The 25,772-nt window shown below is 35.0% G+C and overlaps 12 protein-coding genes and 6 pseudogenes across 18 annotated transcripts, besides 2 other annotated features; 14 read left to right on the top strand and 4 right to left on the bottom strand.

Annotated features, from left to right (window-relative positions):
* Positions 1 to 12,920: part of a mobile genetic element that runs on past the window's edge.
* TVAGG3_0870970 lies at positions 100 to 560 on the top strand (annotated as a pseudogene). Its single transcript has one exon. A coding segment is annotated over exon 1 (461 nt).
* Positions 1,432 to 1,854, top strand: TVAGG3_0870960 (organellar and viral DNA polymerase type B; the record flags this gene model as incomplete). The annotated part of the gene is made up of 1 exon (XM_051250038.1): positions 1,432 to 1,854. A coding segment is annotated over one exon (423 nt), but the record flags the coding sequence as incomplete, so codon positions are not given.
* Positions 2,026 to 2,346, top strand: TVAGG3_0870950 (organellar and viral DNA polymerase type B; the record flags this gene model as incomplete). Its single annotated transcript, XM_051250037.1, has 1 exon — positions 2,026 to 2,346. The coding sequence occupies one exon, from the start codon at positions 2,026 to 2,028 to the stop codon at positions 2,344 to 2,346; it is 321 nt and encodes a 106-aa protein (XP_051085512.1).
* TVAGG3_0870940 lies at positions 3,075 to 3,688 on the top strand (annotated as a pseudogene). Its single transcript has one exon. A coding segment is annotated over exon 1 (614 nt).
* On the top strand, positions 6,079 to 6,537 carry TVAGG3_0870930 (uncharacterized protein; the record flags this gene model as incomplete). Its single annotated transcript, XM_051250036.1, has 1 exon — positions 6,079 to 6,537. One exon carries the CDS (start codon positions 6,079 to 6,081, stop codon positions 6,535 to 6,537), a length of 459 nt encoding a protein of 152 aa, XP_051085511.1.
* Positions 6,656 to 6,973, bottom strand: TVAGG3_0870920 (protein of unknown function, DUF4108 family; the record flags this gene model as incomplete). Its single annotated transcript, XM_051250035.1, has 1 exon — positions 6,656 to 6,973. A coding segment is annotated over one exon (318 nt), but the record flags the coding sequence as incomplete, so codon positions are not given.
* Positions 8,276 to 8,578, bottom strand: TVAGG3_0870910 (uncharacterized protein; the record flags this gene model as incomplete). The annotated part of the gene is made up of 1 exon (XM_051250034.1): positions 8,276 to 8,578. One exon carries the CDS (start codon positions 8,576 to 8,578, stop codon positions 8,276 to 8,278), a length of 303 nt encoding a protein of 100 aa, XP_051085509.1.
* Positions 10,247 to 11,840, bottom strand: TVAGG3_0870900 (annotated as a pseudogene). The gene has a single exon. A coding segment is annotated over exon 1 (1,594 nt).
* On the bottom strand, positions 12,008 to 12,719 carry TVAGG3_0870890 (annotated as a pseudogene). Its single transcript has one exon. A coding segment is annotated over exon 1 (712 nt).
* A 2,759-nt stretch (positions 12,921 to 15,679) lies between the features above and the next one.
* On the top strand, positions 15,680 to 16,036 carry TVAGG3_0870870 (uncharacterized protein; the record flags this gene model as incomplete). Its single annotated transcript, XM_001294468.1, has 1 exon — positions 15,680 to 16,036. The coding sequence occupies one exon, from the start codon at positions 15,680 to 15,682 to the stop codon at positions 16,034 to 16,036; it is 357 nt and encodes a 118-aa protein (XP_001294469.1).
* A 1,359-nt stretch (positions 16,037 to 17,395) lies between these two features.
* TVAGG3_0870860 (protein of unknown function, DUF4106 family) lies at positions 17,396 to 18,033 on the top strand (the record flags this gene model as incomplete). Its single annotated transcript, XM_051250033.1, has 1 exon — positions 17,396 to 18,033. A coding segment is annotated over one exon (638 nt), but the record flags the coding sequence as incomplete, so codon positions are not given.
* Positions 18,034 to 18,097: 64 nt separating this feature from the next.
* TVAGG3_0870850 (protein of unknown function, DUF4106 family) lies at positions 18,098 to 19,677 on the top strand (the record flags this gene model as incomplete). Its single annotated transcript, XM_051250032.1, has 1 exon — positions 18,098 to 19,677. A coding segment is annotated over one exon (1,580 nt), but the record flags the coding sequence as incomplete, so codon positions are not given.
* Positions 19,678 to 19,789: 112 nt separating this feature from the next.
* Positions 19,790 to 25,772: part of a mobile genetic element that runs on past the window's edge.
* Positions 19,925 to 20,602, top strand: TVAGG3_0870840 (annotated as a pseudogene). The gene has a single exon. A coding segment is annotated over exon 1 (678 nt).
* TVAGG3_0870830 (protein of unknown function, DUF4106 family) lies at positions 20,639 to 20,845 on the top strand (the record flags this gene model as incomplete). The annotated part of the gene is made up of 1 exon (XM_051250031.1): positions 20,639 to 20,845. The coding sequence occupies one exon, from the start codon at positions 20,639 to 20,641 to the stop codon at positions 20,843 to 20,845; it is 207 nt and encodes a 68-aa protein (XP_051085506.1).
* TVAGG3_0870820 (uncharacterized protein) lies at positions 20,878 to 21,643 on the top strand (the record flags this gene model as incomplete). Its single annotated transcript, XM_051250030.1, has 1 exon — positions 20,878 to 21,643. A coding segment is annotated over one exon (766 nt), but the record flags the coding sequence as incomplete, so codon positions are not given.
* On the top strand, positions 21,775 to 22,485 carry TVAGG3_0870810 (protein of unknown function, DUF4106 family; the record flags this gene model as incomplete). The annotated part of the gene is made up of 1 exon (XM_051250029.1): positions 21,775 to 22,485. One exon carries the CDS (start codon positions 21,775 to 21,777, stop codon positions 22,483 to 22,485), a length of 711 nt encoding a protein of 236 aa, XP_051085504.1.
* TVAGG3_0870800 (protein of unknown function, DUF4106 family) lies at positions 22,862 to 23,398 on the top strand (the record flags this gene model as incomplete). The annotated part of the gene is made up of 1 exon (XM_051250028.1): positions 22,862 to 23,398. One exon carries the CDS (start codon positions 22,862 to 22,864, stop codon positions 23,396 to 23,398), a length of 537 nt encoding a protein of 178 aa, XP_051085503.1.
* Positions 24,226 to 25,435, top strand: TVAGG3_0870790 (annotated as a pseudogene). Its single transcript has one exon. A coding segment is annotated over exon 1 (1,210 nt).

The raw sequence follows: 25,772 nt of genomic DNA, 5'->3' as shown, positions 1-25,772 counted from the left end.
ATATAAATGTAACAAATATGTGTCAGCAGTTTAGGAAAGACTTTAGAAAGTTGTTGGAAAATAAGTCCTGGGAAGAGTATTTTAAGGCATTTTGTGAAGAATATACCAACCGCCGGAATTCCGGCGGTTGCTTTTTATACAAAATTCATGCAGGAATTCCCGATGAAATCAAACAGGTTAGAGGAACGTATGCAGACCCAAGACTTGTAAACTATATAGCAATGTGGGCTTCTCCAAAATATTGCATAGCAGTTGGAAAAATTCTGGACTCCATAGACAAGAAAGTTCATGAGAAATTAGATGAAGAAGAACTTGAAGATACAGCAGAGAATGCAAAACCTTTGTTCGAAGAAGAAGTTAGAAAAATGCGCGAAAAACAAATAGAACATGAACATGAGATATGTTCTGGTTATAGAGATTCTCCATACGAACTAGACCAATGGGAACAAGAAGATTTAAGGAGAGAATTTAGAGAATATGAACTCGCTAAAGTTTCATTAGAAGCTGCAGAAGAGAGGTTAAAAGTTTGGGGTCGTTTTGTACAAAAATATTGTGAGTAAATGAACCATTTTATTTTTATTGAATTCGGCAAAAATATATTTTAGGTTAGATGGTTTTTAGGTGGAACCAGGTCCCTCGGTCCCTCGGTCCCTCGGTCATTTTAACTTCTCTGAAAAAGTGTGACAACATGACATTTTGACAACAACACAGGAGATAGACTTCTTCGTCAATGTTTTGTATAAAAAGCACCTGCCGGAATTCCGGCGGGTGGTATATTCTTCACAAAATGCCTGTTTTGTCAAGACTTTCACCCGTTGAATTTTGTATAAAAAGCAACCGCCGGAATTCCGCGGGTTGGTATATTCTTCACAAAATGCTTGTTTTGTCAAGACTTTCATCGTCAATGTTTTGTATAAAAAGCACCTGCCGGAATTCCGCGGGTTGGTATATTCTTCACAAAATGCCTGTTTTGTCAAGACTTTCATCGTCAATGTTTTGTATAAAAAGCACCTGCCGGAATTCCGCGGGTTGGTATATTCTTCACGAAATGCTTGTTTTGTCAAGACTTTCATCGTCAATGTTTTGTATAAAAAGCACCTGCCGGAATTCCGCGGGTTGGTATATTCTTCACGAAATGCTTGTTTTGTCAAGACTTTCATCGTCAATGTTTTGTATAAAAAGCAACCCGCGGAATTCCGCGGGTTGGTATATTCTTCACGAAATGCTTGTTTTGAGGTCGAGCCACTTTTGGCTCCACCGTATTTTTCAACCAAAACTCATTTTACTCAGCAAAAATATATTTTAGGTGAAGAGGTGAGATCTCACCTCTTTTTTCACCTCTTTTCTCACCTCTTGAATTTTCATGAATTTTCCCGAAATAAAAAAAGTTAGTTTTTTAAAAAAAAATTTTTTTATTTTTATTGTAAGAACATGTTAGCAACAACAGCACCAAACTCGTTAGTCATGAACCCAACTTCAATGTTAGTAGAGATGAAAAGCTTCATTCCTTCTTCATATACTTTCGAAACAGAAATCCAGAAGATAAAGCAAGAACTTCTCCAAGGAGATTTAGACTGTAGTGCAAAAGATGAAACAAATGAAGAATATCTTTATGAAATGCAGGATATTATTGACCATCTACCTAAACTTCCTGAAATACAACAACAAAAGCTTACTATTCCAGAATTCGATGAAATAGAAGTCAAAGCAACTGACTCAGTAGAAACCAAGAAGTTCATACGTAAGGTAAACTATGAGTTTCTTGGATTTCATTGCAACCACAAAGTCATGGACAAAGACTGCGATATGGTATATAAAAATGTTTCTGACATATACAAATCTGAAGAATTTAAGACCTACGACAACTTTGTTTCGTTAGTTGCAAAATGTGTATGGCAGATAAGAGATAAAGATAAAAGAGGTAAAGTATGGAACGAACAGATAAAACCAGCAACTTTTGAGTTAAAGAAAACCATTGACGCCTTAGTTGTACTTGCAGGTTTTATTTCAATGTACAATGCTAAAATGAACCCACAATGTTCAAAATGTAAAGCAGCAATGAGGAAATATAACTACTCCGTCAAAGAGATAGAACGTATGCGAAACGACTATGCAGATTTAAAGAAAGAAGCAGAGAAACCAGCAGAAGATAAAATGGACATGTTGACATTTCTAAACAAAAACTATCCAACAGCTGACGATTTCCTTCTATCTGATGTCAAGAAGAAATATAAAGAAACATTCGGCATTGTGAAAACTTTTGACATACTGACAGAAGAAATAGAAGCTACAAAACTGTTTAGGATTTCAAATATACATCGTACAATTCATGTAAAACGCTTGTGAAAAAGAGGTGAGAGAAAACAGGTGAGAAAACAGGTGAGATCTCACCTCTTCACCTAAAATATATTTTTGCTGAGTAAAATGACCAAATTTCATTATATAACTGTTATGAGTGACGAAGAGAACTTTGACACTTCGTAAAAAAAATCCCTGAAATCATATCTTTTATACAAAATTCAAGAGGTGAGAAAAGAGGTGAGAAAACAGGTGAGATCTCACCTCTTCACCTAAAATATATTTTGGGTCATTTACACTCATTGACGATGAAGTCTCAACAAAACATATACGAAGAAGTATATTTCCTGTGTTGTTGTCAAAATGTCATGTTGTCACACTTTTTCAGAGAAGTTCATTTGACCGAGGGACCGAGGGACCGAGGGACCTGGTTAGATCTAAAATATATTTTTGCTGAGTAAAATGACCAAATTTCATGAATTTCCTCATATGTTTGCGACCGGCGGAAAACCGCGGGTCGAGATTCCGTACGAAAAATCGTGAAAAAACTCTATGAAAATCGTGAAAAATTGCGAGTAGGGAAAAAACCGGGGTCGCCTAAAACTCATGAAAATCGTAAAAAAATGACCAAATTTCATGATATAACTGTATTTTATTACCAAGTGAACTTTGACACTTCGTCAAAAAAATCCCTGAAATCATGAATTTCCTTAAGATAAAAAATTAACGCTAGTTTTTTTAAAATATTTTTTTTATTTTGTATGTAAGAACAGGAAATGACAAACACTGAGTTTGAAACAGTTAAAAAGATAGACAATGAGACCAAAATAGTTAGAATAGGTGATTTAAACGTAAGATACTCAAAGAAATACAAAAAATATTCTTTGTCAGACATTTTAACACTATCTGAAGGAAAGAAAGCACACGACTGGGTTAAAAATGCTTCAACTCAGAAAATTTTGACAAGAAATCCTGAGCTGATGATATCGGTAAGATTCTATGGAACAAGAGCATATCTTATAGACAAAAGTCTTATACCAGTAGTTTTGTTCTGGATTGACCCAGTTGTTGGATATAATTTCATAACATATGGTTCATTCGATACGGAACGTTGCAGTGAGGCTTACTTTACATCGTTCAGAAACCGAAGGACTTCAATACAAAGAGATATAAGATAGGAAGAATTTAATATAACTCAAAGATATGACAGTATAGTCAATAGAGTTAAGGTTGCGTTTGTTAACGATATGAGAGCTGCTGAAACAGAACTACTTGAAAAGTTTTGAGAAAATGTATGGTGCTCCCACGAGAGGTAAAGAAACGTTTGAAGTAGATGAGATCGACAAAGCTATAAAAGTATTTGACGAAGTTGCTGAAAAAATACATGTAAAGCGTTTATTTTTGGTCTTTATACAAGATAGAAAATAACGCTAATTTTATTTTTTTTATTTTTTTATTTTGTATGTAAGACAGAAATGTCAACAACAGAGAACACAACAACTGCTATCGTTCATGAAGCCATAAGTGAAGAATACGAGTGGGTTCAGTTTAACAAACAGTTACGTCTCATTCGTTCGGTCAAAGATGACATGTACCAAATGCAAAGTATTTTGACAGCATGTTTTGCTCCAGATACTAAACACGCAGACGACTGGTTCAAAAACCAAAGCACACAAGAACTTTTGAGTGAAATTTTCTCTAGACCGAGAATTCTCGGCCTTTGCATTAAAACACATGAAAATCGTAAAAATTTGGCTCCTGGTTTGAGAGGTTGGTATGTACATAGACTTCTTGTAAATGCTGTTGCAAATGTGGGCTTCGCCTCGTTATGCTTGGTATATTTACAGACTTCTTGACGAAATTCATAGACAAGAACGTGAAGAGATGGAAAAGAAACTTCAAGCAAAGATGAAGTCATTGAAGCAAAAGACAAAAATACAGAAAAGAATACCACGTTCGGTACCAAAAGGAAAGGAAAAGAACTATAAGTATATGATTTACACTGAAGAGATGGAAAATGAAGAAGACAGAGATATGGTTATGTTGCATTTAGTCAGAAGAAACAACAAACTTTTACGACCTTGCTAAATTTACAAATCTGACAGAAATTGGTTCTATCGCGAAAACTTACCGATTTCAATGACACCAAATGAAGATGTTAAACAGATAGTTCAAGATACGTTACCTCAAACACACTATGATATGAAAGGTTGTACAATACTTACATTCAAAGAAGATTTGCCGCTACTGAAGGAAAAGATAACAGAGTATTTTGACAACTTCAAAGAGGAAGAGTAAATGAACCATTTATTTTTCAAGCTTGACACCAAAGATGGCTCAGGTAGCTCTATAAGGTAAATTGTCTTGTCCGAGTCCTTCTGGCATTCCGAGTCCTTCCTTCTGGCATTCCGAGTCCTTCCTTCCGACAGGAAAAGTTTTTCTTTCCGACAGGAAAAGTTTTTCTTTCCGACAGGAAAAGTCCTTCCTTCCGACAGGAAAAGTTTTTCCTTCCGACAGGAAAAATTTTTCTTTCCGACAGGAAAAATTTTTCCAGTTGTCCGTCCGTAAACCATTCAAATTTTCGAAAATTGAGAACTTTTTGGCCGACCTTCAGGAAAAATTTTTTTCCGACAGGAAAAATTTTTCTTTCCGACAGGAAAAATTTTTCTTTCCGACAGGAAAAGTTTTTCTTTCGACAGGAAAATATTTTCCTTCCAACAGGAAAAAGTTCTTCCTTCCGACAGGAAAAGTTCTTCCTTCCGACAGGACACAAACGAATGTCCGACGTACCACCAACCGAGTCCATTCCAAAGCCAGAAGACCGACAGCCCCAGCACCACAAACAGACTAAGACTCAAACACTTACATTTTTCGCTGACTTTTTACAATTTGAACTTTGTTCGCGTAGATGTGAATTCTGAAAGAAGTATGAGGGTCTTGTATGACTTTGTACTTCTCCCATAGTTCATGTCTGTCAAACTTACCTGCCATGGACTCTTTCATAAGTTCCATGAAATCGTCTTCGGACAATCCGGGGAAAAGTATGATATCAGTAAGTATTCTCTTTACATCCTTACTTAAACTCTTTGCTGTCTGTACACAAATGACAACTGAGATGTTAAAGTGTCTGAGCTTCTTAAGAATTCGACACATATCTTGTTCTTCTGTTCTTTAACAAAGGATGAGAGGCGAAATCATCTAAGATAAGAACATCTATGAGGGTAAGTCTTCCAATCGTAAGATTGCAATTTCTTCGAAATGTATTCTATCTCTTTCTGTTTGTTTCTGAAGTGTTTCTTCTCTAATATTCTCTGCATTTCCTCATTTGGGTCTTTAAACTTAGAATTGACATACTCATTTATAGCATTGTACTTCAAAACTCTTCTTTGGTACTTCTTTATCCAATCTAACAACTCAGTATCTTTTATACATACTAACTTAGACTTTTTTTATAATATCTTTGAACGAATTTACGGTTTGGTCAAATTGACCAGAAGTACTACAAATGACTACTAACTCATAGAATGGGTTCTTCTCATCTAGTTCTTGTTGTTGTGCAGCCATTTTAAGATAAGTGAAAGTCTTACCCGACCCAGGTGGTGCGATTAGACCTGTTATACCATTCTGAGCAAATAGGAACTTGTCATGTATGGGTTTTATCTGAGCATTTTCCAACTTCCTCTTGTTCTTATTTAAAACATTCTCAAATTTTTTGTCAATGTCAGCAAACTTTTTTTCTAACATATTTTTAGAAAAATTAAAATTTTTATCTTTTAGGAAATGTCTAGCGATTTCGCTATCTATATTCGAGACAAGCTTTTCGACAGCAAAACATCTGTCGACCATAAAATCTTACATAGTGTAAACAAGAAAGGTGAATTTGTTCTAAAGTTCTGTTTCTGGGAATATGACAAGAACCATAAAACCTTAAGCAGAGAAGTCTTAAAATTTGTCAATGACAGACTTGTTGACAGAGATGACGCCTCTTGGAGAGATGAAGTCCAACAAAACTTCTTAGAATGCAAAGAAGACACATGCGCTGTTCTTGAAAATGAAATAGAAAACAGAATAGAAGAGCTATTAAATGACAAAGCACTTTTACAAAAATATGGTTCTGAGAAGTTTGACATAACTCCACCAGAGAAGAAGAAGAGAGAAAAGAAAGAAAAGAAAGTAGAAGAAGAGAAGAAAGAACCAGAGCCAGAGCCAGTTCCACCGAAAAAGAAATTTGACATGTAAAAATAAAATTTTATTTTTAGAACATTTCTGGGTCAATGTCAATGTTCTCTTCCTCTTTAGGAGCAAACACTGGCTTAGACTCTAAAATCTTTTTACCCAATTTACCTTGAACTTCAACTATCTTAGACTCATAATATTCATAGTCGTCTGCTTTCTTTGGTTCATAAGGTATAACAAGTTTGTATGCTTTGCCTTCTTTAAGGTTTGAAAACCTTCTGTCAAAACTTTCTTTGACTGTTAACAAACCTTCTATGTCTAAGTCTTCAAATTTCGCACCATTTTTAGTCACAATAGCAAACTTAACTGGTTCGATGTTCCAAACTTTGTCAAATGTAGACTTTTCAAAATGGTAGAAGTAAACATTCAAATATGTGAATGGGTCTAGTTCTTCCTTAAGTCCTGACATGTACTTGTTTACTGAGATGAATTTCGTCATCTTTTCTATCGGATAAAAAAATATTTTTTTTAAAAAATTTACTCAGAAAAATTTTTCTTTGTATATACACCATTCTGTACGTCTAAAAGACTTTTGACATTTGCCAAGAATGTTCGTTTAGACGCTGTCATATAACCATATTCTTGACAATACTGTTTATACGAATCGTACAATGACCTTTCATCTAAACACTCAAAGTCAGTTTCATCTATGAACAGTTCATATACACTCTTGTTTGCTTCTAACAATGTTTGTCTCTCTTCGGTATGTGGAATTTGTCTTGGATTGAACTTAGAAATATCTAATGTCATGAAATATGAGAACAAGTGGTTGTAAAAGTCAGATGTTAAAGTTTCTGCTAAGTCATCAAAATATTCTGTATCTTGCATATGAGCTTCTGACGTTCTGACAACTACATATCTTCTGTCAGAACTTTCTAACTTCATCGGAACGGCGTTGTTTGAAACCATGATGAAATTTGCAACATTTTCACAAACTCTTTGGTCTCTATACTTTCTTTCAACAACTCCAACTTTGTCTGTTATAAGACTCTTCAAAGCATCTGAGTTCAAAACTTTTGTTGTATCTATACTTTGAAGTTCGTTACATACTATAAGTTTCATATTCTCTATTGAAGAGTTAAATTTACCGCAGATGTTTTCTAAGTTTGTCATATTCGGATTCGAATAGCCCTCTAACAGTTTGCATAAGATATCTGTAAAGAAAGTGTTCTTACCTGTTCCTTGTTTTCCAATTATGATGAGAGCAGTTTCATTTTTAGCACTTGGATGTTGTAAGATGTTTGCAAACCAACATAAGATATACTCATAGACTCTTTCGTTTCCATTGCATATAATTTCTTTGACATGGTCTAACCAAGCTTCTATAACATTTTCTTTCCATTCTACTTGTTCGTATTTATATCCAGTGAAGATAGAATAGAAGTTTGGAGAAGGTGTATAGAACTTTATACCACGAACTGAAAAATCTTCAAGTTTTGACAATAAGATATCCCAAGCATCTAACATCTTCATGCCAACTTGTACGACTTTTATTTTCTTAAGTTTCTGTTTACATTCTTGTTCTGAAACTATTGTCGCTTTAGGTTTGTTAAAGACTACATCCATTCTTTCATGACATAACATTCTGGGGCAGAGTCGACATAAATGACTAAACGTTTCAAATTCTCGACTGCTTTGTTATAGTCTCTAAATGGACACATATTTCTGAATGCTTGGAAGTCATAAAAATCTGAAACGTCTATTCTGTACATTTTTATAAAAATAAAAAAAAATATTTTTTTTATTCTTGAGCTATTTGTTGTTCTTGAGCTATTTGTTGCATTTGTTCCATTTGTTGTTCTTGAGCTATTTGTTGTTGAAGTTGTTCTTGTAATACAATACTTTCACCAGTTGCATCTTCCAATTCGAAACTTTCTGCCGTCATTGACAAATACATAGGACATAAAAGTTTTACAGGAACAAAGTTTGCGTCAACTAAGGTTAAGTTTATGTTTGCTAAAGTGTTTGAGTTTACTAAAGCTGAAAACTCTGCATTCGAATGAACAATAGGCAAACCAGCAGAGAAAGTGTTGTTTATACGCATGAGTATCTTTTGGTCATAGTAGTTTCTGTCGACATTCGAATAGCACTTTGAACCTAAGTTTGAAACAATATATAAAATTGGTGTGCTTAATGTCAATGGAATAGACATTCCTTGTATGACACCTTTTCCTGTTATAGGAATGTTGGTAGTAAAAACCAGATATAAGTTTTGTATTATAGCTCATATCATTAATAGTAAACTCAGTCGGACATCCAAACATAATGAAACCTGCTCTAGTTGCAGCACATGTTACATACACGTACTTAAAGTATTAAATAAGTCAACAAAACCTGTTGGTGGTATAATCTGAGTAAGTATCTTCAAAGGAGTATTTTTTACCATTCACAACAAAGTCTTCTGGTGTCAAAAGAGCAAACAGGCTTTAGTCGTCATCGTGTTTAAGGTCAGTTTACAATATCGTCCTTGAGGACTTTGTAAGTTTGTTGTTATAGAATTATATGACTCAGGGTTTTTAGTCGTAATAGTATAAACCACTATGTCTTCTGCCATTTATATATTTAAAAGTTTTTCTGAAAGTGGAGAAGAACTTCATCTAAACTTTCTCACATGGCGTTTCTTGAAGTTCTCTGTCTAAGAAGTTCAAATATTTTGTAAAGACATAGAACTTTCCTTTGTCTACACGAACAAACAAAACAGGGTCTTTCATATCGTTCAAAAGTGTGTAAAGTCCTTTACATGAAATAAAGTCTATATTGTTTTTCTTCAAACATCTTTCAAGAAGTTTTGACATTTTTACTTAGCAACAAACTTTAATGAAATGTTGTGGTCGTCAAATATTTTTATGACGTCTGGGAAAACTATATTTTAAGTTCAACGTTCACCTCCTTTCATAACGTATATCTTGTCAATGACATTGTATGAAACACCACAGCAAGCAATGTCGGGTTCTATTTCTTGATGTTTATATCGTCTGCCTCTGTCAAAAGTTTCAATAGTTTCTTCAAAACTTCATGAGGTGCAATGACATATGAGTTCACTTTTACAGGGTTGTGTTCGACCAAGTTTAACATTATACCCAAAGCCTGACAAATCTTCTCCTGAGTTTTAAGTTTGTCTTAAGTTGTTGGTAGTCATTTCGAATATCTGCAACAGAACTTAAGTCTCTGCTAACTTCAGGATATGTTGGTTGTTCTTTTACAGGAACTATTGTTATACCATCTTCGTCTTCGTATGGTTTCCCACTTCAACATCTCTGTCTTTGACATTGACAACAACACTTTGACTGTTTGTTTGAGTTGGTGAATTTAACTTCACATCTGCCATCGCCATTAAACCTTTGAAACACTTACGCTTCTATTTTTCGGAAATGACATTTTACTTAGAATAAAAAAGATGGACGTATTTGAGTATCTCTTCGAATTGAAGCAAAAACAAAGTTTACACACACAAACAATACAAGTTCATTGACAGAGTAGTTCTTTATACAAACAATGGAAAATGTTATAGAATAGCAGTCTTTGCTGAACCAAAATATTTTCATAAAGCAAAGAAAGTTGGTATAAACTGAAATGGTGAAAGTTCTTGAAGCAGACAAAAATATAACAACAAAACTGACCGATATTTCTAAAGGTAAGTTTATAATACAATATTATATCAAAACTGGCGTACTGTCAATATTTGACGGAGAGAAGTCAGTTCAAGAACAACTTACTGACCTGCTGCCAAAATCTGCTCGATGGAAGCTGTCGTTATACCAATCTGAGGAGCCCCAGCAGGTTTCATCGAACGAATCTTCAAAAGAGCATCTTCCGTGAAAAGTGCTATTGGTTTTGTAAACTTCTTTGCTTTCAATTCATCTGGACCGTCTCTGTCACCAGTATATTGTATTTGAACTGTACCAACAGTTGAAATACCACCCATAAAGTCTTCTGAGTCAGCAAATGGAATGCCAAGCCAAAAGTTTGAACGGTCTCCATTTGTATATTGAGTTTTTGACCTCCTGTATGAGTCCATACTTTCACATATGGCATAATAGAACTTTGCATTTCAGGGTTAATGGTTGTTGTGAAGTTGTTGTTAAAGTTCATAGCATCTAATGTCAAGTTGTATGACCTCATATCCTCAACTGTAGAATATTCTTCTCTTGGATAATATTTGCCATCTATGTTTATATGATATTTAATACCGGGTTGTAGAAACAAGAATAGTCATTTATAGTTCGTCTGAACAGTACAAACATAGTATCTGCATGTTTCATTGCAGTTGTTAAGGCAATATCTGTTCTTGCACCTGGGTCAGCACTTTGGTTTCCAACTTCACCTGCAAAGTCTTTGACAGATATTTGGTGTATAGGGAACATAAGTGGAACTGCAATATATTTGGCAGCTAAAGCATTTGAAATATCTGGGTCCAACATATAGACTGCAAGTCTGCTTTCTATTCTCTTGCATTCAAACTTTTCGCATGTGAACTTAACTGGGTCCCAAGCAGTTCCAGCAGCATTGAAGTAGTAGTTTACTTCAGTGTTGAGGTTTGAGAAACCAAAGTCTAAGTCAACTTTGTCTTTGCAAAAGTCACAGAACTTGGCTCCACCAGTTCCAGCTACAGTAAGTGAATGGGTCTTGTGTTGGTGCAATGACTAAGTTATTTTTGCTTGGAGTAAGTTCGATAGAAATTTTTCCTGCCCAGTTTGGCAAGTATCTTAAAAACCTGAAGATGAGGAAAGATGACAAAGGAACTCTAAGTTTCAATTTTACTTTAGTGTGCAGTTTGTCCCAGAAAGGTTAACATAAACTCCTGGAACGTTAGGGTCAAGTCTTCTTATTTTCTCAATAGTTGCATACTGGTCTGTTTGTTCTCTAGCTTGTGGTTGTACTGAGTTTCTCAAAGCGAACCATTCATAGTTTGCCCATGTTACTGTTTGAACTAAGTCAGAGTTAGAATATATCTTATATCCCATGAAAACTTCTGGAGCATATTGGTATCCGACATAGAAAATTCCATTGCAACCTTTCTTGTCAGACAACTTGGCAGAAGGTTTTATTTCAATGTCTTGTTCCACGTATAAGAAAGAGTTGTCAATAGAAATTATATGAAACCTGTCGCAAGCAATATCTACTGTTGTTGAAGAACCTTCTCCAAACTCACCTACGTTTCCATAAGAAACAGCAGTTGTATATTCGTAAGTTCCAGGAACTATTTCTGACCTTCTAATGGCATTGTCGCATTCGTTATACCATTCGGAAACATTTCCATTCATGGCATCCAAAACTGTTGGCGTTATATTCTGAGCGGCGTACATTTCATATGGGTAAAAATATAGAATAGTTGGATTTATATGTCATAATAGAACCCACGTGGACCAAGCTTTACTTTCTTCCTGACTGAGTTTTTAACTCTTCTTTCTTTTTCCTTCATTGCCACTACTTTCACTAGATGAAGTTACTTCTTCACTACTTTCACTTTGTTCTACTCTTCTCTCTTCTTTGGTGTCGCTTTGGTAACTTGCCCTCTGCTTCAAGTTGTTGCATCTTTGCCTCATGTTCACCTAGTATGTTGTAAATTTCCCATGTCCTTTTTGCCTTTGGGCTCTGGTCGCCCATCTCAGGTAACCTATATCCTAGAAAGAGTTTGTCATAGTTTGTATTTGAGTCTTTGCGTATTGTTTGCATGACTCTTTCCTGAGTTTCCGGTTCAAGCTCTTCAAACAGTGCCTGTCCATATGGAATAAGCTCGTTTCCAAATATATGTTTTTGTAGCCATTCTGGTTTTCTTTCCATGTTACCAACTATATCTTTTGTGAATGGGAAAGCTTTTACCCAATCTTTCAGTCTTGCGTCGTTTATTTCTGTAGTTGGTTTTATTTTGTCAAGGAACATGTTTTTCAATACTAACATTTCATTTGGTACTGTCCATTTGAGTTTTCTTAAATATTCATCCCTTCTCAGTTCATTGTCTGCAAAGTAAGTTTTTATGACATTTTGCAAACTTTCATTTGCAAGGTCATGTACAATAGGTTCTCTTCCTTCTCCTCCCTAACTTTCTTTCTAAACTCTTCACCAAATATACCATCTCTATGGTTCTGTGTAGTTCTTTGAGATAAATGTTCTAGAACGTCAGGTGTTATATTTCCATCAGCCATGTTCATTTCATACTGGTCCAAAATATCTGCATGTTTCATATCTTTCAATGGCATTAAAGCCGCGCTTAAAATACCAGCTATATCTGGTTCACCATTGACTTCCATTGCGTCTACAACTTCTTGGAATTGTGGTTGTAAGTTTATGAACCACCTATCCGGGTTAGCTTTATGACCCCATCTCATTGTAGTTCCATCGTCTGCAGAAACAAAAGTAGGTTTGTTTCCATCTTGGTTAGGTTCTGAATGAACTTTAAACAATGTTTCATTTCTATATGTTTTTTGAAATTTAACCTTTTATTTTCACCGAGTTCATCCGAAGATTGAACGTTAAATGCTCGTAAGTAAAAAGGGTTGTTGTATTTGTGTACATTTTCTTTCAGTGCTTCCATTCTATGCTGAATATTTTCATCTGGTGTTGGAGTCTTTTGTATGTCGGCAAACATTTTTCGATATTCTTCTACTATGTCAGCCGAATTTTTTTTAGACTCTTGGAAATATTCCATATTCTCCGCATACACTTGTTGAGGGTCAAGATTTTTCGGCTGTTCCAAATCTTCATCTAGTTCTGTGAAGTTAGTTTCCAAAGGAGTGACTTGTTCGTTTCCTTCAGGCTCTTCTAGCTGTTGTTGCTGAACTATTTCTTCCATGTCTGGTTGTATCTGAACTTCTTCCTGTGGAGTTTCTTGTACCTCATCTGCTGGCATTTCATATATTCCGAGACCGTTTTCAACAAGTTCCCTATTTAAGTCATCCGCATTCATAAACCTTTGTTCTTTCGTTCCGTCTCTATTTTTTACGCGTTTCATGAAGATAGTTGAATTGTCATTTAGCTCTGACACAAATATCTCGGAGTAAATTCGTTCATGTCATTTGGATGATATGCTATTAAATCATATCCCTTTGCGAGCTTGTATTTTCCAGGTTTGAAATTATATCCGATTTGGTGTGAGCCATAAAGCTAAATAGGTTCGGGTCAGTATTTCCATTCCTTGAACTTTCTAATAGCTTCTTTATATCTGTCACTAAAGTCAATAGTATCTGGGTAACCATAGTCTTCTTTAAGCATTTTTAAGAATTCTTGGTTTCCTTGTTCTCTACTTCTTTTATGTCCTTGCTCTGTTTGTGGTTGTTGTTGTGCAGGGTTTTGAACTGTTGGTTGCTGTGCTGGTTGTGGAGGTGGTTGTTGTGCTGGTTGTGGAGGTGGTTGTTGTGCAGGGTTTTGAACTGTTGGTTGTTGTGTTGGTTTTGGTGCATGCCTGTGTCTGTGTCCATGTGACGATGTAAATGTTTTAGGTAGTCCTGGTGCAGGTGCTTCTCTTGGAGGGTTTGGTGGTATATAAGTTCCACTAGCTAGTATATAAGTTCCACCAGCTGGTATATAAGTTCCACCAGCTGGCACATATGTTCCATCTGCAGCATAATGTCCTACCTGACTTTTCGTTTTTAAGAAAGCATTTACTAGGTCTGTTTTGGTCTGTTGTAACTCTTTTTCTTGACTTTCCACAACAGTTGCTCTAACGGCGTCATAGGCACTTTGAACTGCCTGTCTCGTTGCTGCATCTGTTATTTTCGTCATATTTTGTGCTACTTCTCTTAACTCTTTGTCGAAACCTTCAGACTTCAGTTTCTTTCCAGATGAGAAGTCGTTCACTTGTTTCACCTTACTATGAAGAGCTTCGAAGGCGTTCTTAAAGTCAGCATTTGTTAAAGCTTCATTTGAACTGTCTTCATCCGCTTGTATTTTTGTCCTTATTGACCCTATGAGTTGGGCTGCTTTAGCGTTGGCTTGGGCATCTAACCAGTCATTGTTGGCTTTTATATATTCTGCGCTTTTCATTGCCTTTTGCATGGCTGCGTCGTTATTTTTACTTTCTTGTGCTAAGTTTTCATACTGTACGGTTTGGTTTTGCAACTGTAAAAGTTTTTCTGCCTTTACATTTGCTTCAACTTCTTTTTTATACTCATCGCTATCCATATATGTCTTCAGGGCTTTTTGTTTTATTCTCTTCATCTTTCAGTACTTTATATTGATAGTATGAGTTTTTTTCAAATTTACAACATCTTGTTCCATTTTTGCTACTTCTGCTGCTTTTTCTGACACTTTTTTCGCATATTCCTCTGTACTTAGTTCTTTCAGTTGTTCTTCTTTCTTCTTTTTTCTACGTTTAACTCATTGAGTTTCTTTGTGTGTCTGTCATATTCTAGTTTCTTTTCGTTTTCACTTATTTGCTTCTGTATGTCTATGTTTGACTTTTTGACATCTGTTATTTGATTTTTGAGTGAACTCAAATTCATTTGACTTTGAGGGTTATAGGCTGTTCCGTCTGCAGCTCCACCATAGCCTGCCATTTTCGCTAAAAGTGCCGCTCTTAAACCTCCACTCTGTGCACCAATAACTCGGTTTAAAAGCATAGGGTTGCTTGACATTTGTTGCAACATAGTGGGGTCATTCATCATTTGTTGTTGCAACTGTTGTTGTGGTGTCAGTTTTACTATTGGATGTTTCAATGCTCCCTTCCTCTTACGTATATTCTTACGTAGCTTACGTGGCATTTTAAGTGAAGTTAAAAAGCGGTTTTATACTAAACATCTTCGGGGCTAGAGGGCACGAAGTGCCTGGAAGCCCCAATACCTTTTTTTTTTTTTTGATTATTATAGTTTTTTTTTTTGCTATCAAAACTAGGATTTATTGATATTGTGATGGCTTGTCAGGAAGTGGTAAGTGCCTTATTAAGGGTTTTCCAAACTGCAAAAAATACAAAAAAAAATATGCATTTGAAAATCAATCCACGAAATGTCAAATGTGCAAATTTAGTTTCAAATAATCATTTTTGGAATTTGTAGCACCATGAATTTGAATTATGAAAATGTAAAAATGAAATTATAAATGCAATTTTCATAATCATGTCATTTTATCACTTATTTATCATATTTTGTATCTTAATCATTTAACATATGAGAAACAAGAATCAATTCTTTCACTTTTGATTGAAAATGACATGAATACTGTTGATTTCCATAAATTGATGAAATCACCATTAGAAACGATTAACGATTGTGTTTGTTACAACACTATTAATGAGTATATTGCATTAGGAAATGTTTTAGGTGTTAAAACAGATTCAATCATTTTAAATGTTATGATTCATAAGATGAAATCAGCAAATTTCAATGATTACATGTGTTTGATCTCATTATTAACATCAAAGAGCAGCAAGGATATCATGTTAAAAGAACTTTCACCACAATTTAAATTTAACAATTTGATTTCTTTTTACAAATCTATTGGTGAACTTCAAAGAGTGAATGAAATTAAAATCAAAGAGATATTATCACATAAAGAATTTCAAAATTAAGCAAAATTTTATCAGAATCCAAAATTCCATGACAAAATATTTGATCATAATATCTCAAGGAAATTTGACAATAGCACTCTCAAATTTGAGAACTTTACAAGTTGTAAAGTGTTTACGAATGTTAAGTTTATTTTTTTTTAGAAATTGGCAAAATTCATAGGCATCCTCCTCCCCCGCATCACCATAAAATTGAGAGTGCTATAAACGGTAGATGTATGAGAGAATTTTTTAAAGTATCTTTTGGCCCATAAATGTGGAAGGTCAGGTGAGTGGGGCTTCCAGGCGCGTTGCGCCCTCTAGCCCCTAAGAAATTTTGCCCAAGACCCAAGAGGAGGACCGAACCCCAGCCGACCAGCCGGTGACAAAACCAAAACCGTTGTTATTTACATCATATTAATGGTTTCACTTTTTATGTCACTTTTCACAAATTATATATGTTTTCATGCTTTGTCACTTTTCTATCACTTTTCGGGTAAAAACATTTTTATTATTATATATAAATGAATTTTACAAAACCACCGTTACCGTTCTTTGGAAATAAGAGTAGATGTAAAGATATTATATTGAGAGAACTTAAGAAACTACCGAATGGTCTAACATTTGTAGATTTGTTCGGTGGAAGTTTCTATATATCCCATTTATGTCATACAATATTCCCAGACTCAAAGATTATATGCAATGACTTCGACAACTATATGGACCGTCTCAAACATATTCCAGACACAAACAATATATTGACTGAGTTAAAAGAAAAGATACCTATAGGTAAGATGGAACGTATACCAGTAGATAAGAAAGATATTGTGAGAGAAGTTTTGAAAAAAGCAGAATATATAGACTGGGATAGTATATCTGCTAGATTATTATATAGTGGTTCTATAAGAGTTCATGACATTGAAACACTTATGTCAAAAGTTTTATATCTTAACTATACAAAGGTTTTCAAAGAGGACATAGAAAAATATATTGAGGGTATAGAGTTTGTGAGATGTCATTGGACAGAGTTGTATGAAAAATATAAAGACAAGGAAAATGTTTTCTTTATAGTGGACCCGCCGTTCTATAACACATGGGATTTTCAATACCAAGTAGACTGGACTTTGAGAGACTCTTTAGAAACTTTAGACGTTATACATAACCATCCATGCTTTTACTTTACATCCGATAAAAGTGGTTTGGAAACCGTTATGAGATGGTTAGAAGACATACATGACTATGAGTTTAGATATGACAAGATAGAGTATGAGAGAGGACGGTTATTTTACAAAACTGACAACACTTTGACCGAGTAATTTTTTGAGCTGAACAAAAAGTGTCATATAAACATCTGTCAAAAACCGCTTTTTAACTTCACTTAAAATGCCACGTAAGCTACGTAAGAATATACGTAAGAGGAAGGGAGCATTGAAACATCCAATAGTAAAACTGACACCACAACAACAGTTGCAACAACAAATGATGAATGACCCCACTATGTTGCAACAAATGTCAAGCAACCCTATGCTTTTAAACCGAGTTATTGGTGCACAGAGTGGAGGTTTAAGAGCGGCACTTTTAGCGAAAATGGCAGGCTATGGTGGAGCTGCAGACGGAACAACTTATAACCCTCAAAGTCAAATGAATTTGAGTTCACTCAAAAATCAAATAACAGATGTCAAAAAGTCAAACATAGACATACAGAAACAAATAAGTGAAAACGAAAAGAAACTAGAATATGACAGACAGACAAAGAAACTAAATGAGTTAAACACAGAGAAAAAGAAGAAAGAAGAACAACTGAAAGAACTAAGTACAGAGGAATATGCGAAAAAAGTGTCAGAAAAAGCAGCAGAAGTAGCAAAAATGGAACAAGATGTTATAAATTTGAAAAACCATACTACTCAATATAAAGTACTGAAAGATGAAGAGATAAAACAAAAAGCCATGAAGACATATATGGATAGTGATGAGTATAAAAAAGAAGTTGAAGCAAATGTAAAGGCAGAAAAACTTTTACAGTTGCAAAACCAAACCGTACAGTATGAAAACTTAGCACAAGAAAGTAAAAATAACGACGCAGCCATGCAAAAGGCAATGAAAAGCGCAGAATATATAAAAGCTAATAATGACTGGTTAGATGCCCAAGCCAACGCTAAAGCAGCCCAACTTATAGGGTCAATAAGGACAAAAATACAAGCGGATGAAGACAGTTCAAATGAAGCTTTAATGAATGCTGACTTTAAGAACGCCTTCGAAGCTCTTCATAGTAAGATGAAACAAGTGAACGACTTCTCATCTGGAAAGAAACTGAAGTCTGAAGGTTTCGACAAAGAGTTAAGAGAAGTAGCACAAAATATGACGAAAATAACAGATGCAGCAACGAGACAGGCAGTTCAAAGTGCCTATGACGCCGTTAGAGCAACTGTTGTGGAAAGTCAAGAAAAAGAGTTACAACAGACCAAAACAGACCTAGTAAATGCTTTCTTAAAAACGAAAAGTCAGGTAGGACATTATGCTGCAGATGGAACATATGTGCCAGCTGGTGGAACTTATATACTAGCTAGTGGAACTTATATACCACCAAACCCTCCAAGAGAAGCACCTGCACCAGGACTACCTAAAACATTTACATCGTCACATGGACCCAGACACAGGCATGCACCAAAACCAACACAACAACCAACAGTTCAAAACCCTGCACAGCAACCAACAGTTCAAAATCCAGCACAACCAGCACAACAACCAACAGTTCAAAATCCAGCACCACAACAACAACCAGCACAGCAACCAACAGTTCAAAACCCTGCACAGCAACAACAACCAGCACAGCAACCAACAGTTCAAAACCCTGCACAGCAACAACCACCTCCACAACCAGCACAGCAACAACAAACAGAGCAAGGACATAAAAGAAGTAGAGAAAAAGGAAACCAAGAATTCTTAAAAATGCTTAAGGAAGATTATGGTTACCCAGATACTATTGACTTTAGTGACAGATATAAAGAAGCTATTAGAAAGTTCAAGGAAGGAAATACTGACCCGAACCTATTTAGCTTTATGGCTCAGCATAAAATCGGATATAATCTCAAACCTGGAAAATACAAGCTCGCTAAGGGATATGATTTAATAGCATATCATCCAAATGACATGAATGAATTTACTCCGAGATATTTGATGTCAGAGATAAATGATAATTCAACTATCTTCATGAAACGCGTAAAAAATAGAGACGGAACGAAAGAACAAAGGCTTATGAATGCGGATAACTTAAATAGGGAACTTGTTGAAAACGGTCTCGGAATATATGAAATGCCAGCAGATGAGGTACAAGAAACTCAACAGGAAGAAGTTCAGATACAACCAGACATGGAAGAAATAGTTCAGCAACAACAGCTAGAAGAGCCTGAAGGAAACAAACAAGTCCCTCCTTTGGAAACTAACTTCACAGAACTAGATGAAGATTTGGAACAGCCGAAAAATCTTGACCCTCAACAAGTGTATGCGGAGAATATGGAATCTGTCCAAGAGTCTAAGAAAAATTCGGCTGACATAGTAGAAGAATATCGAAAAATGTTCACCGACATACAAAAGACTCCAACATCAGATGAAAATATTCAGCATAGAATGGAAGTACTGAAAGATAATGTACGCAAATACAATAATCCTTTTTACTTACGACCATATAACGTTCAATCTTTGGCTGAACTCGGTGAAAATAAAAGGTTAAATTTCAACAAAACATATAGAAATGAAACATTGTTTAAAGTTCATTCAGAACCTAACCAAGATGGAAACAAACCTACTTTTGTTTCTGCAGACGATGGAACTACAATGAGATGGGGTCATAAAGCTAATCCGGATAGGTGGTTCATAAACTTACAACCTCAATTCCAAGAAGTTGTAGACGCAATGAAGTGAATGGTGAACCAGATATAGCTGGTATTTTCAGCGCGGCTTTAATGCCATTGAAGATATGAAAAATGCAGATATTTTGGACCAGTATGAAATGAACATGGCTGATGGAAATATAACACCTGACGTTCTAGAACATTTATCTCAAAGAACTACACAGAACCATAGAGATGGTATATTTGGTGAAGAGTTTAGAAAGAGAGTTAGGAGAGAGAAGGAAGAGAACCTATTGTACATGACCTTGCAAACGAAAGTTTGCAAAATGTCATAAAAACTTACTTTGCAGACAATGAACCGAGAAGGGATGAATATTTAAGAAAACTCAAATGGACAGTACCAAATGAAATGTTAGTATTGAAAAACATGTTCCTTGACAAAATAAAACCAACTACAGAAATAAATGACGCAAGACTGAAACATTGGGTAAAAGCTTTCCCATTCACAAAAGATATTATTGGTAACATGGAAAGAAAACCAGAATGGCTACAAAAACATATATTTGGAAACAAGCTTATTCCATATGGACAAGCTCTGTTTGAAGAGCTTGAACCGGAAACTCAGGAAAGAGTCATGCAAACAATACGCAAAGACTCAAATACAAACTATGACAAAATCTTTCTAGGATATAGGTTACCTGAGATGGGCGACCAGAGCCCAAAGGCAAAAAGGACATAGGAAATTTACAACATACTAGGTGAACATGATGCAAAGATGCAACAACTTGAAGCAGAGGGCAAGTTACCAAAAGCGACACCAAAGAAGAAGAGAAGAGTAGAACAAAGTGAAAGTAGTGAAGAAGTAACTTCATCTAGTGAAAGTAGTGGCAATGAAGGAAAAAGAAGAGTTAAAGATTCAGTTAAAAACTCAGCCAGGAAGAAAGTAAAGCTTGGTCCGAGTGGGTTCTATTATGACACATAAATCCAACTATTCTATATTTTTACCCATATGAAATGTACGCCGCTCAGAATATTACGCCAACAGTTTTGGATGCCATGAACGGAAATGTTTCCAAATGGTATAACGAATGCGACAATGCCATTAGAAGGTCAGAAATAGTTCCTGGAACTTACAAATATACAACTGCTGTTTCTTATGGAAACGTAGGTGAGTTTGGAGAAGGTTCTTCAACAACAGTAGATATTGCTTGCGACAGGTTTCATATAATTTCTATTGACAACTCTTTCTTATACGTGGAACAAGACATTGAAATAAAACCTTCTGCCAAGTTGTCTGACAAGAAAGGTTGCAATGGAATTTTCTATGTCGGATACCAATATGCTCCAGAAGTTTTCATGGGATATAAGATATATTCTAACTCTGACTTAGTTCAAACAGTAACATGGGCAAACTATGAATGGTTCGCTTTAAGAAACTCAGTACAACCACAAGCTAGAGAACAAACAGACCAGTATGCAAATATTGAGAAAATAAGAAGACTTGACCCTAACGTTCCAGGAGTTTATGTTAACCTTTCTGGTTCAGATGGAACTGCTGCCACTAAAGTAAAACTGAAACTTAGAGTTCCTTTGTCATCTTTCCTCATCTTCAGGTTTTTAAGATACTTGCCAAACTGGGCAGGAAAAATTTCTATCGAACTTACTCCAAGCAAAAATAACTTAGTCATTGCACCAACGCAAGACCCATTCACTATTACAGACGTAAAGGGAACAAATAAAACATCATTCGCCGAATTTTGCAAAGACAAAGTTGACTTAGACTTTGGTTTCTCAAACTTCAACAATGAAGTAAACTATTATTTCAATGCTGCTGGAGATGCTTGGGACCCAGTTAAGTTCACATGCGAAAAATTTGAATGCAAGAGAATAGAAAGCAGACTTGCAGTCTATATGTTGGACCCAGATATTTCAAATGCTTTAGCTGCCAAATATATTGCAGTTCCACTTATGTTCCCTATACACCAAATATCTGTCAAAGATTTTGCAGGTGAAGTTGGAAACCAAAGTGCTGACCCAGGTGCAAGAACAGATATTGCCTTAACAACTGCAATGAAACATGCAGATACTATGTTTGTACTGTTCAGACGAACTATAAATGACTATTCTTGTTTCTACAACCCTGGTATTAAATATCATATAAACATAGATGGCAAATATTATCCAAGAGAAGAATATTCTACAGTTGAGGATATGAGGTCATACAACTTGACATTAGATGCTATGAACTTTAACAACAACTTCACAACAACTATTAACCCTGAAATGCAAAGTTCTATTATGCCATATGTAAAACTATGGACTCATACAGGAGGTCAAAAAACTCAATATACAAATGGAGACCGTTCAAACTTTTGGCTTGGCATTCCATTTGCTGACTCAGAAGACTTTATGGGTGGTATTTCAACTGTTGGTACTGTACAAATACAATATACTGGTGACAGAGACGGTCCAGATGAATTGAGAGCAAAGAAGTTTACAAAACCAATAGCACTTTTCACGGAAGATGCTCTTTTGAAGATTCGTTCGATGAAACCTGCTGGGGCTCCTCAGATTGGCATAACGACAGCTTCCATCGAGCAGATTTTGGCAGCAGGTCAGTAAGTTGTTCTTTGACACTTTTCTCACCATCGTAAATAGTTATGACACCTGTTTTGACATAATATTGTATTATAAACTTTCCTTTAGTAATATCGGTCAGTTTTGTTGTTATATTTTTGTCAACGTCAAGAACTTTCACCATTTCGGTTATACCAACTTTCTTTGCTTTATGAAAATATTTAGGTTCAGCAAATATTGCTATTCTATAACATTTTCCATTGTTTGTGTAAAGAACTATTCTGTCAATGTATTTGTATTGTTTGTGAGTATAAACTTTGTTCTGCTTCAATTCAAAGAGATATCCGAATACGTCCATCTTTTTATTCTAAGTAAAATGTCATTTCTGAAAAATAGAAGCGTAAGTGTTTCAAAAGGTTTAATGGCGGTGGCAGATGTGAAGTTAAATTCACCAACTCAAACAAACAGTCAAAGTGTTATTGTCAATGTCAAAGACAGAGATGTTGAAATGGGGAAACCATACGAAGACCAAGATGGTATAACAATAGTTCCTGTAAAAGAACAACCAACATATCCTGAAGTTAACAGAGACTTAAGTTCTGTTGCAGATATTCGAAACGACTACCAACAACTGAAAGACAAACTTCAAACTCAGGAGAAGATTTGTCAAGCTTTAAGTATAATGTTAAACTTGGTCGAACACAACCCTGTAAAAGTGAACTCATATGTCATTGCACCTCATGAAGTTTTGAAAGAACTATTGAAACTTTTGACAGAGGCAGACGATATAAACATCAAAGAAATAGAACCCGACATTAGTTGCTGTGGTGTTTCATATAATGTCATTGACAAGATATACGTTATGAAAGGAGGTGAAACGTTGAACTTAAAATATAGTTTCCCAGACGTTATAAAAATATTTAACGACCACAACATTTCATTAAAATTTATTTGCTAAGTAAATGGCAGAAGACATAATGGTTTATACTATTACGACTAAAAACCCTGAGTCATATAATTCTATAACAACAAACTTACAAAGTCCTCAAGGACGATATTGTAAACTAACCTTAAACACAATGACGACTAAAGCCTGTTTTTTCTTTTGACACCAGAAGACTTTATTGTTGTGAATGGTAAAAAATACTCCTTTGAAGATACTTACTCAGATATACCACCAACAGGTTTTGTTGACTTATTTTAATACTTTAAGTACGGGTGTAACATGTGCTGCAACTAGAGCAGGTTTCATTATGTTTGGATGTCCGACTGAGTTTACTATTAATGATATGAGCTATAATACAAAACTTATATCTGGTTTTACTACCAACAGTTTCCTATAACAGAAAAGGTGTCATACAAGGAATGTCTATTCCATTGACATTAAGCACACCAATCTTATATTATTGTTTCAAACTTAGGTTCAAAGTGTTATTCGAATGTCGACAGAAACTATTATGACAAAAGATACTTATGCGTATAAACAATACTTTCTCTGTGGTTTGCCTATTGTTCATTCGAATGCAGAATTTTCAACCTTAGTGAACTCAAACACTTTGGCAAGTATAACGTTGACATTAGTTGACGCCAAACTTTGTTCCTGTAAAACTTTTATGTCCTATGTATTTGTCAATGACGGCAGAAAGTTTCGAATTGGAAGATGCAACTGGTGAAAGTATTGTATTACAAGAACAACTTCAACAACAAATAGCTCAAGAACAACAAATGCAACAAATGGAACAACAAAGTCAAGAATAAAAAAAAATTTTTTTTATTTTTATAAAAATGTACAGAATAGATGTTCAGATTTTTATGACTTCCAAGCATTCAGAAATATGTGTCCATTTCGAGACTATAACAAAGCAGTCGAGAATTTGAAACGTTTAGTCATTTTATGTCGACTCTGCCCCAGAATGTTATGTTATGAAAGAATGGGATGTTGTTTAACAAACCAAGAGCAGCAATAGTGTCTGAACAAGAATGTAGACAGAAACTTAAGAAAATAAAAGTCGTACAAGTTGGCATGAAGATGTTAGATGCTTGGATATCTTATTGTCAAAACTTGAAGATTTTTCAGTTCGTGGTTATAAAGTTCTATACACCTTCTCCAAACTTCTTTCTATCTTCACTGGATATAAATACGAACAAGTAGAATGGAAAGAAAATATTATAGAAGCTTGGTTAGACCATGTCAAAGAAATTATATGCAATGGAAACGAAAAGGTTTATGAGTATATCTTATGTTGGTTTGCAAACATCTTACAACATCCAAGTGCTAAGAATGAAACTGCTCTCATATTATAATTGGAAAACAAGGAACTGGTAAGAACACATTCTTTACAGATATTTTGTGCAAACTGTTAGAAAGGTTATTCGAATCCGAATATGACAAACTTAGAAAACATCTGCGGTAAATTTAACTCTCAATTGAGAATATGAAACTTATAGTATGTAACGAACTTCAAAGTATAGATACAACAAAAAGTTTTTAAACTCAGATGCTTTTGAAGAGTCTTATAACAGACAAAGTTGGAGTTGTTGAAAGAAAGTATAAAGACTCAAGAGTTTGTGAGAATGTTGCAAACTTCATAATGGTTTCAAACAATGCTGTTCCGATGAAGTTCGAAAGTTCTGACAGAAGATATGTAGTTGTCAGAACGTCAGATTCTCATATGCAAGATACTGAATATTTTGACGCTTTGTCAGAATGTTTGACATCTGACTTTTACAACCCACTTGTTTTCTCATATTTCATGACATTAGATATTTCTAAGTTCAATCCAAGACAAATTCCACATACCGAAGAGAGACAAACATTGTTAGAAGCAAACAAGAGTGTATATGAACTGTTCATAGATGAAACTGACTTTGTGTCATTAGATGAAAAGTCTTTATATGATGAATATAAACAATATTGTCAAGAATATGGTTATATGGCAGCTTCTAAACGAACATTCTTGCAAATGTCAAAAGTCTTTTAGATGTTCAGAATGGTGTATATACAAAGAAAATTTTTTCTGAGTAAAATTTTAAAAAAAATATTTTTTTATCCGATAGAAAAGATGGCAAAATTCATCTCAGTAAATAAGTACATGTCAGGACTTAAAGAAGAACTAGACCCATTCACATATTGAATGTTTACTTCTACCATTTTGAAAAGTCTTCATTCAGCAAAGTTTGGAACATCGAACCAGTTAAGTTTGCTATTGTGACTAAAAATGGTGCGAAATTTGAAGACTTAGACATAGAAGGTTTGTTAACAGTCAAAGAAAGTTTTGACAGAAGGTTCTCAAACCTTAAAGAAGGCAAAGCATACAAACTTGTTATACCTT

Source organism: Trichomonas vaginalis, chromosome VI (genome assembly GCF_026262505.1).
Source record: "Trichomonas vaginalis G3 chromosome VI, whole genome shotgun sequence".
In the NCBI taxonomy this organism is placed as follows: domain Eukaryota; phylum Parabasalia; order Trichomonadida; family Trichomonadidae; genus Trichomonas; species Trichomonas vaginalis.
The sequence above is the reverse complement of the archived record's forward strand: the minus strand, read 5'-3'. Positions and strand labels throughout refer to the sequence as shown.